Source organism: Zalophus californianus, chromosome 12, assembly GCF_009762305.2.
Source record: "Zalophus californianus isolate mZalCal1 chromosome 12, mZalCal1.pri.v2, whole genome shotgun sequence".
NCBI classification, from domain to species: Eukaryota; Metazoa; Chordata; class Mammalia; order Carnivora; family Otariidae; genus Zalophus; species Zalophus californianus.
Window position 1 is genome coordinate 96,914,789 of NC_045606.1, and position 16,593 is coordinate 96,931,381.

General features: G+C 36.1%; 1 protein-coding gene across 1 annotated transcript in view; it reads left to right on the top strand.

Moving 5' to 3' along the window:
• Window positions 1-2,892: 2,892 nt before the first annotated feature.
• Window positions 2,893-16,593, top strand: part of CNTNAP2 (contactin associated protein 2) — a 2,031,041-nt gene continuing 2,017,340 nt past the window's right edge. Inside the window, exon 1 of the mRNA XM_027574309.2 lies at window positions 2,893-3,686. Within this exon, the coding sequence (XP_027430110.1) occupies window positions 3,590-3,686 (97 nt within the window). The 5' untranslated portion in view covers window positions 2,893-3,589. The remainder of the gene's footprint in view (window positions 3,687-16,593) is intronic.

Here is a 16,593-nt window from a genome sequence, read left to right on the forward strand (position 1 = left end):
TGATAATGATGATGATAATATTTTTCTATTTTTGATGATATTTATTTTTGAAGAATATATGAAGATACTAGAATAATTACCTAGTCAACATTTACTTGAATAGATGTTAGTATGAAAGTGATTCAGATTTATTTTGATCTCTTTACCAATCATTAGCCACCAACTCTGAGGTCAAAAGTGTTCTCTCTCTTGCTCAGAGGTAGAATCCTAATTTCTAGCACAATGTCCAGCTCAATAATAGGCAGATACTCAACAAATATTTGTGATATAAATGAGTGACGAATATATTTCTAGTGATGCAATAACTTGTTCCCAAATGTGGGGTCATTTTAACATTTAAAAAAAGAATCCAGTAATTTCTGTTGAAGAAGAAGAGGATGTGAGCAGTAGGAAACAGGGAAGTCTATCCTTTCTTATTTTATGTTACTCCACTTCCAAAATAATGTAACTTGCCCATCGTCTTTCCCCACCATGCTTTTGTTTTCTTTGCGTGCTTTTGATCCACTTACTTTTACTATTCTTGAACTTTGATTCACCGTATATCTAACCAAAGAAACATCTTTCAATCATCATATCCTATCTTCAATTACGGTATTTGCAGATACAATGTAACACACATATTGATAATGGATCTTTGGAACAAGACAGGGTCTGTTTACCATACCTAACAGACGGCTCATGAACTGAGAGTCCATTAATTGGCATAGCAGTTTAATGGGACCTTGCAGGCTTTAGTAGTTTCTACCTTCTAACTAATATTTATAGTCATAATTGAATTTAAAAGGAAGTTTAACTTTAATATGTAATGATGAAAATGATGGATTGGATAGGGAAAAATCAAAACAGAATCTAAGGAATGTCTGATCCTGTGCCTATTAAAGTTCCTATTTCTTTAAGTATACTGTGAATCCCAATGTGCTTATCTAATTACACATTTGTAGTTGCATTACAAAGCATGTGACATCATTTACTTGCAAACATGGCAAAGGGCATTGAAAACAGATGAAGGCAGGTTCTTAGCTCACACTGGCACGAAGTAAGACTGTAGTACTATATAGCACGATGGCAGTGCAGGGTGGTTACATAGATGTCATAAAAGGAGGTTTGGTTTTGTTTGTTTTTACTCACTAAGAGAAATGATTACAGACTGGCCAGGATGCTTTCTGGAGGAAAAAAAAAAAAAAAAACACCCCCGGGTATATAATTTCTGTTACAAAACAATTAAATAGACACTTAGTGCTGGCTCTTTTTGTTTGCACCCTAAGAAATGGAATCAGTTCAATCTGTTTGAGATAGATACCCATTGAAAGACAACTATTGAGATATGGGAATGGTAACGCTTTCAATTGTTCTCTCTTTTACTTTTTTATTAAATCACTTAAACACCAGCCTAGTGGAGTTTAGTGTAATGGCTTAAATAGACAGTTAAAAACTGACTTCTGAAAAGTTGTGTTACCTCACAATATTTTTTCCCTGTGACTGGTTTCTTTGAGCTCTTACAAATGGTTGGTGGCAGTTCTCTACCACAGAGTTTTTGCAAGTGCACATTGACTTTTGACAGTCTGTGGGAATTCGAAAAGGGGCATTTTATAACCCATAAGAATGCATTTACTGTATTATTTTATAGGAGGTGAATTTTATAGCATGAGTGTACAGTGTTTCCCCTGTTAGTCATCCATGTATTTCTTCATTTTCCAGATTGTACCCAATCTGCAGTTCTTACTAGGACAAAACATCCCTTTAAAATCAATAAGAAACAAAGCTCTAATAAAGAATGCTGAATCAGGCCCCTTACCACCATACTAATTATACAGTGAACACACAGTACTGTTTACAGTGAACCTTTTCACGACCTAACCATAACATTAAACTCAGACTCTATTCCAGGAGTAGGCAAGTCTCCATAAAAATTTTATCTTGAAAGGCAAATGTTTCACTGCATAACATTGGAAGACATGGTTACTCCTACTTTGCCCTCCCTAAACATCGTTAGATAGTTAGATGACCAATAATTCTTAACTGTGTCAGGAAAGTCAGTGAAAGGATTGGTTCTGCAGAGAGATGAGAATCCAAGCACTTTATGTAGACTGGATGGAAGGAACCTGTATGGAGAGGTGTGAGCTGGCGGGAGGGGGGTGATGGTGGCGAGAGCTTGAGATTTATTATCGAAATTGTCTAAATGTGAAAAGAAAATCTGCCTCTCTTTAGATATTCGTCATTCTTAGTACTTGCAACGCATCAGATACCCTGAGGTAGTTATCCGTATGCCTGCTTATGTATTTCAGTTTTGTGTTTGTGTCTGTTTGTGAGCGTGTTTGCCCGAATGTAGTTTTCCTGGCAGCAGCGTGTGTCTGGTGTACGTGTGCATATGGATGAGTATGAATTAATTACATATTGAAAACATCTGCATTAGCGGCGTCTGCAGTCCCCGCTGCTCCAGTCGGGATGTTCAGCTCCCTCACTTAGGTGTTAGGACCACTCGGAAGACCTGCCTGTCGGACGCCGGATTGTGGTTCCCGGGGGGCCGGAGCTCCGGGAGCCTGTACCATCTCCATCTGAAGGGGAGGAGAGAAGGGAAAGCGGAGGCAGCCGAGAGAAGGGGTTCGGTTTCCTGCAGCTGGGTGGGGGGCGGCCGGGGTTGGAGCAGGGTTGCAAGATTACACGGCAAAGCCCCAACTTCAGCACCGCCTCCCGCCTGGGGAGAGGCGCGCGCCCCCTTGCTCCGCCCCCGCCCCCGCTCCAGCCGATGGACCCGGGCCCGTCGGTGCCTTCTCGCGCCGGCTTCCAATCGAAGCGAGGGCAGGGCAGAAGGGTTCTGAGAGCCAGAGGGGCACGGTGAGGAGGAGGTGGAGGAGGAGGAGCCGGGGTGGGGGCTGGAGGGGGCGAGGAGGGAGGGCTTCCCCGCCTCGCCCGCCGCCGGGGTGTGCAGGCGCTGCTGGCGGCGGCGGCGGCGTCTCCAGCTCTGTGTCCGGCTGCCGCTGCCGCTGCTCGGGAGCCGAGGAGATGCGGCCCCGCGCCGCGCCGCGCTGAGGCCGTGCGTGCGCCCGCCCGCGGGGCTGCGTGCTCCCCGCGCACCAGCTCTTAGTGTGAGCTGACAGGCCACTGGAAGCCTCTCCGAGTCACGCCGCCCGGCGGCGCGGGGACCGCTCGCCTGCAGTGCCACCGGCAGCACCTCCGCGCCCGGCGCGCTCCCCTCCGCTTCTGCATCCCCCGCTCCTCAGATCTGTCTCCACGTCCTGTGGTGATTTTTTTTTTCCCCCTCCCGAGTGAGAGAGGGCGGGGTAGGTCCCCTCCTCTGCTCCCCCTCCCTTTCCTTCTTGGTTTGAATTTCTTCCCCCTGGCATTTCACTGGCTCCCGGAGCGAGAAGCAGGAGCCGCACGGAGGGAAGAGGAAGGCTGCGCCCTCCCCCGCGGCTCCCAGCCGGGCTGAACTGGAGCCTGCAGGGGTGCGGGGAGAAGAGGACGCAGTGGGAGGGGCCCGGCTCTCCCCAGCGCTGAGGACAGCCCACCTGCCCGCGAGAAGCCCACGGAGAGACGCGCGGCGTCTCCGCAGCGAGCTTTCCGAGTCCGGCGAGCAGGCAAGCCGAGGATGGCGGTGGCTCCTCGAGCCGGCTGCGGGGCAGCCCTGTCGCTCTGGATTGTCAGCAGCCTCCTCTGCAGAGCCTGGACGGCCCCGGCCACGTCCCGTAAGTAGTCCCCCGCGAGCGCGCGCCGCGCCGGAGCAGTTTCAGTGCCGCATTGAGGTGCCACCCGGGGGTGGCAACTCTGAGGCGCCTTCGCAGTTCTGGCCCCTGATGGGTGCGGGTGTCTCCGCCGTCGCGCACTTACAGCCACTGCAGCACAGAAACTCCAAGCCCGGAGCTCCCGAGGGGGTGTGTGTGTGTTTGGGGGGGGGTGGCTTTTGAGGCTGGTGATGTTTCTGGAAAGTTGTTCCTGGTTCTGGAGACGCGTTTGCGACTGCTGGATTAGAGTGATGAGTGTGGATGACCGCTTCTTAGGAGTTATTCTTCCACTTCGGTGTGTTTGTTGTGGAGGGAGGTCATGGCATTTTGCTTAGGTAGGTCGGAGAAAGAGAAGTGAAGACTAGGGCAAAAATAAGTTTCTTATTTTTATTTATGGTTTTAACTTAAATGAGCACGGACTTGGGGATGAAAGAGGAGCACATTTTGAGCAGTTTGGGCACGATGGACTTCTCTTACCCCACCCTCCAACCCCAACAAGTTAAGGACCATTTAGTACCTGTTTATTGAAATGAAAGACGGTGAATGTAGTATTGTAACTGAAATTGCTTTAATTCTTTGGCAGTTGGACATAATACAGTCTAGGACTTGGGACGGACAGGGCAAACCATCAGTAATGTAGTAATGAACACATTTCTTAAGAGTTCTCAGGAAAATGATGCTGTTCAATATGTTTAAGTCTATGTTTTAGCAAGCTTTTTCAAAAAAGAAAAGGTTGCTCATATTTTCACGTGGTTGGCAAGAGTAGAAAGAAAGAGAAGATTCCAGCCCATCTTCTGAATTGTTTTAAAAGTGCATAGCGTGCATCTAGAAAGGAAATGCATAATTTCTCCTTTGGTTCAGAAAGAGTTAAACACTAGAGAGATTGCCTATGGGAATCTTAGGATAATATTCATAAGCACATAGTGCTTGTTTATGAGAATGTGTTACTTATTAAAGAAGAATCATGGAGATTTTAGTTTGAAAATAAATGTTTTCCATTTAGGAAAAAAAAAGTTTAGTGTTTTCCAGAATTCACTGTATGTGTAGTCCTATCTGTTTATGAGATCTTGGGATGCCTTGATGCATCTTTACCTATATGTTAATATTAGTGTTCTTATTCCAGGGTGCAAATATTAATGTGAATAACGATTGAAAAAAGGACTTTATAAGTCATGCTAAAGAATCTACTACATATTAATGTCATGTGATGAACCAGTATTACAGTTTTGACATATTGTATTTGCTTCTCTTTTCTTTCAAGATAGGAAGTCAGTAAGTGGCAGTTTGTAACGGACTTGAGAAAAATTTTATAGCTTTTTCACAAACGGATTAAACCTCCAAAAAGTGATATGTTATTAAAATATGTATGTCAGTTTTATATATTTAAACAGGAATTGTGAAGACACAATGCTCAGTATTAATTTATGTAAATATGTAACTACATCCTGAGAAAAGTAATCTGATGAAATTTCAATTTCCATTTCAAGATCTGGTCATATAGAACTAACTGCCACTCTTTTCAGAAATTAAATTCATTATAAATTAAATTAATTATATTCACTGCTTAAAGACCCTCATATCCAGGATTTTTCTTGGGTTTTATATTGCATCTCTCTGTATACTCTAATTATAATGGATTCATTTGAAACGTTTGCCATGTATCAAGAATGAACGGCATACTTGCAGCCACTGGGTTAATGCATTTTAAGAATAGAAAAGTTGTTTCAGAAATATATTCTTAGTTTTTACAACTTAAAATTTGGTGATGGGGAAGAGCAGAGAATATTACTTTTCAGATAGTTAATACTTATGTTTGATTAAGATTTATTTATTAGCTCTTATTCTTTATTGTTTAAATATCTCAAATGGCTTAATTAAGATGACTTTTTATTTCATTTGAATTTAAATTGACTAAAACCCAGTTTCCCTGCATCATGAAATCAATTAAATAATAAGAATGATGTATACTTTATTGATTAGAATAAACTTCACATATTCAGTGCTTTAAAATTAAATTATAATTTTGCACTTACTGAAAATGTTTATTTATATTATACACAACTCTGAAAAAGAATGATAGTTCTATTCTTAATACTGAAAACACTCAAAGGAGAAAAAAAATGGTAACTACATGAATCTAAGATAATGAACAACTCAACCAGGAGAGGTCATCACAAGACAAAAAGTAGCATGAAAATCTAAAAGTAATGTTTTTATTTGGTCCTCATTTAAAAAAAAAATGTGATGACTATGCTAAAACTTTCTGTCCCTAGATAACTTTTTAACATGATGGACATTTCCAGAACATGAGGTTAATATTTATCATTTGTTAACACTACCATTTTAAATATATATTTGCTTCTGCCTTATTTCTTTTTCTCTGTTATTGAAATGTATATAAAAATGGTGTTACTGTTCCTAGTATGTTTTTTACAGCTAGGCTAATACTAAAGAAGCTCATTTCTGGGATTAAGTAGAACTAGAATCTAATTGCCTAACAGTGCAGATGAGCTGCTGCTGAGCTGATGGTATCATATAACCTCCCTTCTTGTAAATGCATATATACAGGACGCATATGTAAAGTTTTAAGTAGAAGATTTTACTCTTAGGGAGTTGCGCTTATTTGAACATATTTGAAAGATGCTGACAGTGCAGTTCTAAATGATGAGGAGTTTGAGCTAGCATTTAATGAATTTAACTTATTCCTAAAGTATACTAAGTTTTGACTTAAATAGAGCTATCTGATAAAGTTCACTTTACATTATTTTTTATTATTTTGTATACCCATTAAACTATAATTTCACTGTCACATTTGAGAAATGTTTTCAATTGATCAACTACTTTCTAACAAATATGTTTTTACATATATAAGCATATATAAACACAAATGTATATAAATATACACACATATATTTGATAAAATCCTTTAAGTACATGTTACATACTGTATAGATACATATTATTATTTAATATAATGTATATATTATATATTTATTATATTTAATATATGTATATTTTTATGTATTTTCTAAGGCGTCTTTCAAGGAGTTAAACCCACTTACAATTTTATAGATAGATCTTTTCATGTGCAGTTATTTCAAGTAACCAATGCAACAATATCAAAACAATAGTATATTGATCTATTCTGCAATTCATATACCACTCTAAAACGTTATCTTTGAAATAAATGGAGTAAATATAAACTACATAAATAAATATAAAAGCAAATATTATTAATTTACACTGAGCTTAAACACAATACTGAGCTTGTCTTAATAAAATGAATTTAAATAAAAAAATGCTTTGGGCCAGGAAAAATCATTGGCTGATAAGAGGTAGTACATTATTTACTTAAACTAATGATAAAAAAAGTGTTATTTACTCATAGAAGAGAACTGCATAATCCTGATTTCATTGTAGTGCTGATATATAGGGAACAGGGATTTTTGCCAAAATTTTCTCCATTAACATTGATGTATGGCAAAATTGGCCAAAAAAAGGAATCCCCAAATTCAATATAGGTTTTTATTAACTTTTATACAGTTATACAACATATCATTTTGAGATAAGTAACATCGATGTTGTTTGATATCCATTATATTTTTAAAATCACATTTTTAATTTTTTTCTATTCTAATTTGGAGGATATTTCAAGTTCTATAACTTCTTCAAGATTTTAAATCACTTGTCTTAATTATAAATTCTTCCAGAGAAAATCTGAATAAGTCTTTAAAGTGAACTAATAAGTTTTCTTGTCTGATGTATCCTTTTTATGATTGAAACATAAAGGGAATTTGATATACATCCCCTTGTCTTGCTACTCTTTTTAAGATTTTAAAAGATATTTTATTTGTTGAAAATAATGTATAGACTAAGGAGAGATTCTAGGCTCAGAAATTCTTAACTCTTCATATCTAGAATATGATTATCTTAAGAGTATTAAACTTCATGTTTGTGTGGTGACTGATGTTGATGGGATGAAGAAATAAAACATGTAATTTCAAAATTTTCCTCTATCTGATTGATTTGAGAAGTGCTTTCTTTTGTCATTTATTGCTACTTGCAAAGTTAAAGAACAGAGTACATAATTTAAATCTCAAAACTACAGTGTTATGGAAATAAAGTGAATATCATATTTCTATGTATATCGGTATCTGAAATTGGATGTTATCAGTATTTCTAGAGAAATACATATCTCAAGATAAGCAGCTGTTAGCAACATAAGACATTTTTATAACCATCTAATATTTGGCCACTGGAAGAAATTATGTGTTTATTTTTGTTATTTTAATATGTACAAATAATGATGAAATGATCTTCATATAGAGAACATTCCAAATGAGAGACTTAAAAGAGAATCTGAACAGAACGATAAGTTCAAACATTGGATCTCCCCATCTCCTGGGATCTGTAGAACCTGTATGTTTTAGTTCTGACCAACTGAAGATGTTGCGATATGAAGGTACTACCTCTTTCTCCATCCTAATGTTTCCTTTTGTGTGGAGGAAAGTCCACTTCTAACATTCTTAGCCTCTATCTCTGGAGTTCACTAATTCCTTCTGTGTTAAGTGGAGGGACTTACCTTCGAGGTAACTTTGGGTTAAGGACCAAGCATAGCTGAGCCTCCTTCTTCCTTCTAAGCTGCCTGCAAAAGGTACAGATTCTAATTGAAAGACATATATGAGTAGATTACGCCTCTGCAATAATGTGTGTGATAAATGGAAAACCTTATGGTGTTTTGGTTCTTCCTATGGCTAGAAACTTTGTTTAATTTCAGGATTAAGTTTAATGCATCCCATTGTTGCCACACAGCTAAGCCCTATTCAGCAATTATTGTGTAAAGGGTGATATTTGCTCTCCACCTGTGACTCCTATTCTAATCTAGAACTCAGGCAGAAAAGAGAATGCTATTTATTGTACCCTGTCAAACCCAAAGGTATTAAACTGCCTGTAATAAGCTTATTTAGCATTGAACTAAATGAGCATGAGAATATTTTTGCATGTTTTGAAAACCAGCAATGAAATAAGACTCATTTTTCCCTTTGATGTTAAGTTGGAGAGTTGCACTTATTCTAACTGTGACTTCCTGGAGCCCCCCCATTTGTTCATTCACTCATTCATATTTCCGTCATTAGTGATATTTATTTTAGAAAAACATTTGGAATACATTTCTTTACCTATGGTCAATAACATTACCATTTTAAGTGCATCTTGTTTATGGACTTTAGTGGCTACACATTCGACTGACTCTTACCTATTTAAGTATCAGGTGAATTTGACATGCCTTGAGTTGGTAGCTACCTTATGTCTATGTTGCTTCTGCACAATTATGAAGAGTTAGACATTTTGGGTCAGTTATTCTAAAAAAAAAAGGAGTCATTTGAACTTCGAAAACAAAGTTGATAATTTCCTCAATTGTAAATTTTGATAAAAAGCTTGTTAAAGTCTTATTTAATTCATTTTGGGGGTAGACTATTCATAGTAACAGCTTGAAGTAACTGATTTTTTTATAGCTCTCCAGATTTTAAAACCTCCCATGATAGTAGGAAATCTGGAAATAAAGATGTATTCATTGGCTCTGAGTTTGCTTGCTGAAGATATCATATTTTTGGTATACAGTAACAGCGCTGAAGGAGTACAGAAGAGCTCCTAAGGGCCATATTCTACATTTTACTTATGATTTAAGTTTGTTTGAAATATCCTCATAAACATGCATAGTGATATATTCCTTACTGTTTTTATGTTTAGGAAGGAGGTAAAACTAGTTTCTGGGAATACTTTTACCAGGAAAAATTATCTCCAAACATATATAAGGTTCTCTTTCCCTTTTCAAATACATTCACCCCCTGCTTCATTTGCACTGGAATGGTGGTCTTAGGGGCCTGGGGATATGAATTAAAGAAAGTGGCAGTAGAGATGCGACTTTGACACTGTTAGGTCCCCTAAATCTATGTTGTGTGGTGCATCTACACTGGAATCAAGTTATATAAAGTTTAATTAAATTCAGCCAGGATTTGCTCACTCCTATGCATTAGATGTCATGTCAAAAAAGTATGTAAAAAGAAAAATTCTGCCTTGACTTCTAATTTTCTACTAACTACTATTACGATGTCATCTATGTCATTCAATTATAATATTCTTTCAAAGGAATACATGGAAAAAGTAAATACACACATGCTGAATTAATAAAACAGCTTATTATGTGGTGAAATATCATGATTTGCCAAAGGAAATAATACACTTACCACTAAGAATATTCTCGTAAAATAGAAGATGCTTGTTGTTACTTGTAAATCATCTGGACTCAGATGGTTATGTTGAACTTCCATAAAACATATGTTGAATAAATTGCATTGCTCTGTTAACTCATATTACTAGGAAGCCACCTCTTAATGAGAATCAAATTACTAAGCAAGCTTTAAGTAAAAATATGCGTTCATATGCTTCATATATTTTTTTCAGATATTGGACAAAATATATGAACAGAAGAACTACATGAAAAAATTTCATCCTAATTATGTCACATGGCAAAAAGCTTATTTTAAGAGTATCATTTGTTTAAAAGTTTTTGTTTACACATTAACAATGGTCTATTCTGCATTAAATTACTTAATTGCTAATAAATTTTAGCTCAAAATTTATAGATTTATGTAATGTATATGAAACATTTTTGGTTCAAACAAAATATGTTTGGAAAATCATGTGTGACTTTCAATTTTTCTCAGATGATTAAATGAATATGCTGTTAGGTTAATGATTTTAATGTCAACCGATCTAAAAACACATGATCCCTCTTTTTTTTCTTTCATTGTGCCCACAGGCACAATAACCCATGAATCTCATGCCACTATCAAGGCGAATACTGTTAATCTATCATGGCATTTTTTTCTCAGTGAGTCTGAATATGGCCATTAAATCATATCTTCCTCAACATGGTGTGCCAAGTAACTGTGCACAATCTCATGAGATTATATATATTATATATATGTACATATATAATATATATATATTTTTAAACTGGTTCAAAGGAAATTTTGTTGTCTGTATCCAGAAGCATAATATATATAATATATATAATGTATATAATCTCATATATATATATACACATATATATATGAGATTATATATATAAAATCTCATGAGATTATATATATACCATCACCAGAAGTTCTCAGCTGACTTTTGTTAGTGCTAAAACACACTCTTCACTTAAATCACTTGATTAATATTCAGTGTTCTCATATGAAAAGAATAGTTAGGAGAATTTATTTCTGCCTCACAGAATTTTTTAATGATGAAATTTCCAAAAGTAAAATTTCACCATGCCTCATGTGCGTCTGTAGTATGTGTGAATTTTATTCAGATACCTTAACCTAAGCAGGTAAGTGTCTCATGGCTAGTTTAAAGCAGATGCTAGTATTGTGTATTATGTTTTTTGGCTGTCTGGAATTATGGGATTAAGAATAACCATTTTATTATGTCAGTTGACAAGCATAATACTGTGTCCAAGGATATCAGTGTGCCATATTTAGGTATTTACATCACTTCCTCTATTAAGAATGCAAAAATAAACAGCTTCATTCAGATATTTATATATTGGTGTGTTCATTTGTGCAGAATCTATGTCAAAGACTGGATCAAAGAGTTTATATATCTTTTCTTTAATGAACATTTCCGGGCTGAGGTCCTTAAATTTGTTATAACTCGTGTATTCACCACCAATGAATGAGCATCCTTTTCTAGAATTCCTGGCATTAATTAATCAATTAATTAATTAATAATAGACATTATTATACTTTCACAATTTTTTGCCCATTGATACGAACAGTGTTTGTTGAATGTTGACTTCAGGTCAGGCACTACTCTTGAGATGCATTAACTCTTGTAGTCCTTAGAACAAGGCTCTAATTGGCAGATAAGTGGGCCGACAGAAAAGTTAAGCAATTTGCCAGCCCGCCGTACGATCTATGCCTACAATCTGTGCTCTTGACCACGGCGCCGCCGGCTGAGTGAGAAATACTATGCCATTGATTTCCAGTTCTCTGACTAATACTGAGTTTTAGCTTGCATCTAGGCAAACTTTTAAGGTTAATTAACTGCTTGTGTAGAGTTATAGTAAGAAAAACTGGTTATCCTAATGTTTCTATTTCAATGATAATAACATTAAATAATAATACAGACAATGTCATTTATGTTCTTTCTCGTCATAATAAAGTGATTTTACAATGTGATCCTCTTTTGGGTACTGTTAGCATACATTAATAGTCATGTGGTGAAAATATTTATTTAAAGCTATATAAAATATTAGTTGAAATGCTTTGTCAGATATAAATAAAAGCTTTTTAAAACTGGTTCAAAGGAAATTTTGCTGTCTGTATCCAGAAGCATAAATATTATTGCCATTCTAAGTTCAAATGAAGATATCTGTATAATCTATAACCATTATTTTCAGTATCAATTTCAGGTAATGTCTAAACTGTAAAGCTTTTCTTGAGAGTCTTGTTAAGAGCACAACTTTGACTTTAACAGCAGTGGGAAGATATTTGTCTCAAAAATATTTGTCATTTCTAATGCTTAAATATTTCTTGTATTTATTCCCTGCTCTCGTTCCCATTGCCGCAGCTCTTATGAGGATTCTCAGCCTTTCCTCCAGACATTAAGTTAGTAGCCTCCCAGAATGCCTCCTTGCTTCCAGTTGACCATCAGTGGGTGACACACATCTCATCATGGTAGCCCACTTCCCTGGTTCTTGCCTGTCCCTTTGATGTGATCTCCCCTGGCCCACCACGGGCACCCCATGACCTCACCAGACTGAAACCTTAGCAGTTCCTTCTGTACAACACGCTGTTTCCAGTCATGTTTCTTTTATGTGTCCTTGCTCCCATTCTCTCCTTCTGGCACACCTTTTCCTATTTCAACTATGCTGATGTAGGGGAAACTCATTTATGGTCCAAGCCTGAGAACTCTGGAGCATATTGGAGATGCTTTCACCTCCCTTTGGTGATTTGGTCTCATCACAGGTAAACTTCTAGGAAAATAATAAGCATTTTTTTTTTTTTTTTTTGGCTATCTGGACTGACGAGGAGTGATGACAAATAATGCAAGTCATTTTCAATTTTGTCTGATGGTAGAGTGAGAAATTATCCCGAATTACTGGTGATAGAAGAAAGGCAAGAAATCTATTTTGAAAGGATAAAACACAGATACTTACCATCATTTATACATGAATATCAATTGATTGTTTCAAGGGAAATAATGAAACCATGCTGTGAAAGTTCTGTAATTTCTCCAACCTTTTTCCTGTATGGTTCTATTTTGCAGCATTTTCTGTACTTCACTTAAGTCATATCGTTGGTCAGACTCCTTAGAAGCCAAGCCTGACTGCCCTTTTCAAAACACGTTGTTTCAAAGAAATACCTGTAATCTGCATGCAAATCAAAGACAGATGTCAACAAAATAATTATTGTGCCTAACAGGTACTTGAAATAGAGTGCTTAAGATGTCAAAAAATCTTGTAAATGATAGAGGTAGTTGCAGAGAAAGTTGATAATTATATATATTTAGTGTATAATAATCTTAGCATATTAGTTGATTTTGTCAGTGAATTTCATTTTGATTTTTAATATAACAAAAATATCCTTTGGTAAGTACAAAAATAGGCACTCATATTTTGTTTCTACTTTAACTCTCTTCATCCCTACATTGGAAACTTTGTTCATGCTGTACCTCAACTCTAAAATATCACCCAGCCTATGAGATCCTTGCCTTTTCAAAGCCCACCATTCCTGTGAAGGCTGTTCCCAATTTTATATCTTTCACAGTGACTCCCCCTAGCTTTGCCTATTGATAACAGAAGTTACTCCCTTTTCTCTTTCCCCCATGGTCACGTCCTACATTTCGTACTTAGGTTAACAGGTATAAGGGTGCAGTTGTATTAAAGAAACTAGACTTCAGTAATCATCTTTTCTTGTACCAGGCACTGAACTAGTTGCATTGAATTTATTATATAAAATTAGTCAGTTACTTCTCTGCTAGAAAACTCAAAGCTTAAGGATGCTCAAAAAATTGAAAGTTCACTGGTTTCTTTTTTTATATAGTTCTTTTATCAAGTTCTACTGACACAAAATCTACATCCTCATAAATTCTGGCCATTAGCTGTAGTTGGGCTTTTAAGGTAATAAAAGCTTAATATTTACCTGATATTCTACTGCCATAAAATATTTGAAGACAGATATCATAGTATGATTAAATATAATTTTAGTATTTAGTCACTGTTTTTATAGATGGCTAATTAATATGTCAAAGATGAATATATCCATTAAGAGAAAAGACTATACGTGAGCAGCATTAAAAAAAATAATCAAATTGAAATGGGTTAGTTCTGTAAGATCTGTATATAAATTGTGCAAATAGCTAGGTTGTAACAAAAAGTACAGTTATCTTTTCTTAGTTGTATTTCTGTAGCTAAAAGCTATAAATCAGAAGTAATCAGAAGTAATATGATTTTAATATAATAATAGTTACACTAAAGTTTATCTGTAAGTAGTAATCATCATATTGTAAAAATACTGCCTTAAAACTGACATGTCTGTATGAATCAAAACAAAAATGATTATTTCAGAGGACTTATTCAAAAGGAATGGGGCTATTAAGGTAATTTTAAAGGATAGTTTGCACCTATTTGCTCAATGTGAAAGGCAATGTATTCTTGAATTTATTATCTGTTCTTTGTCCAAAGTATATTAGGAAAGTATTACTGCAATTTAATTAGTTTTCATGTGAAAAACGTGGCTTCATGTTATATAATTACTGTATACAGTGACCTGAAGCATTTTAGTTTTACGAAGATTATATAATCACCCAAAATATATATTTTGGAATTTAAAATGTGTTGTTCCTGCACATTTTTAGATTATACGTGGTAAAATTAGAGTACCATATTCACTTTTAAAAAAAGAGATTTCAGAATCTTGTAAATAAAAATGACATTGTTCTTTTACCAAATTTGTGCCCATAGAGCTTTTTGTAAAAGGCTTTTAGACCTGTTGTTTGTTCATTTATATGTCTATAATTATGGTATTTAGAGCATCTCACACTGTTTGTTTTTACATATTGAACTTTCAAATGACAAATGTACCAGTGCCAAAGACAAACCATGTCAAGCCACAGAGGTTTCTGGCTTCCTGAAGTTGACAACAGTTGTGACAACAGTTGCCTAAGAAATTGTTAAAGGTGGACTGCTCAGAAACGTGCTAAAGATCAATATGTTTGGGAAAAATTAGTGACCTGGGTCTGGCTTTAAAATGATTTCTCATTATTTTATTAACAGTAGCCTTCTATGCTTCCACATAACACATTCAGTTTTCAAAATTTTAGTAGAAAAAAAATGCCATTTAATAATGTGCTTCTGTAAGTCACACATCCTCCGCAGGGTCTCTCAACTCTTATTTCAAAGTTATTTTAACTGTAATATTTCACCCTAGTACATTACCTCAAATCTCCCTTTTATTTATTAGGCATGTTAAAATTTAAATTAAAATTATAAATCATCTCTGTCGGTCCAGAAGTAAATTTATCAATGGATGATTAAGGTCCTTCCCATTATGACATTTTAGCTGGAGCTTAAAGGATAAGAAGGAAGTAGCCAAGAAAAGAGAAGGGGAAGAATGTTCCAACCAAAAGATGACAGCTATGCAATTCTGACATTGGCTAAGTTTAGACTTCACTCTGCTGAGGAGGTATTAGGTGGTTTTGGAATCAGTCTTTTATAAAACATGTAGTGAAAAGAAAGTTTTGGAAGAGTAAAGGGTACTGCTTAGTAGTTTATCAGCAAATAGAAAATAAATCTTTATTGGTTGAAAATATAGACAATAAGTATTTATTGTCATTAAACACAATAATTTATGTTTTGCCAGTTTTATTAAAAATAAGCATTGAGGAAACCTTACATTCCATGGATGAACTTTACTATGTAGCAAGTCGACTGTCTGGAATAAAAAGTATCTAAATTGCTGCACATAGGATGCACAGCATTGATTTGGGTGTAGGGTGGGGATAGGTTTTTGCTAAGGCACCTGGGTGGCTCAGTCGTTAAGCGTCTGCCTTCGGCTCGGGTCATGATCCCGGGGTCCTGGGATCGAGCCCTGCATCGGGCTCCCGGCTCAGCGGGAAGCCTGCTTCTCCCTCTCCCACTCCCCTGCTTGTGTTCCCTCTCTCGCTGTGTCTCTCTGTCAAATAAATAAATAAAATCTTAAAAAAAAAGAGTTGCTATTTTAAAGTCTTTAAAAGATTTCAGAAAATTTTATTTGTTTCCATTTTGCTTTTTTTGTTGTTTTGTTTTGTTTCTTTGTAGGTGTCTTTGATCGTACGAACTAAAAGTAGTTGTAGTGTGTTTTGGTTTCACCTAAAATGGAAAATTTGGTTAGTCAAACTTAACGAAAACAAACAAAAATCAGAATACTATATGCAAGGGTTTTACGTATATGTCTATTTATTATCTGTGGCAGGATGTCTCTAGTTTCAAAGCCAATCTCCATAAATGTGTGAAATAAATAGTTCTTTGCTATGACTGAGGATCCCGTCCTAGAAACTCCTAAATAAAGACCACTGTAATCTGATGTTCTATAGTCATTTCTGAAAGTTAGTTTTATATTGATTACCTGCTAAAATGTAGACATTGATTTGCTAAAAGTATTAATGATTTTTTAAAAGGAATCTACAAATTCTTTTGAACAAATATCTCGTAATGCTTACAAGCAGAGACTATCGTGTCAAAAAGACTGGGTTTGGTTGTTGGCTCTGTTCCTCAGTGACCTTGGGCAAATTATCAAAGCTTTTGAGACCAGTATTGTAATATACAATATGATGAAAT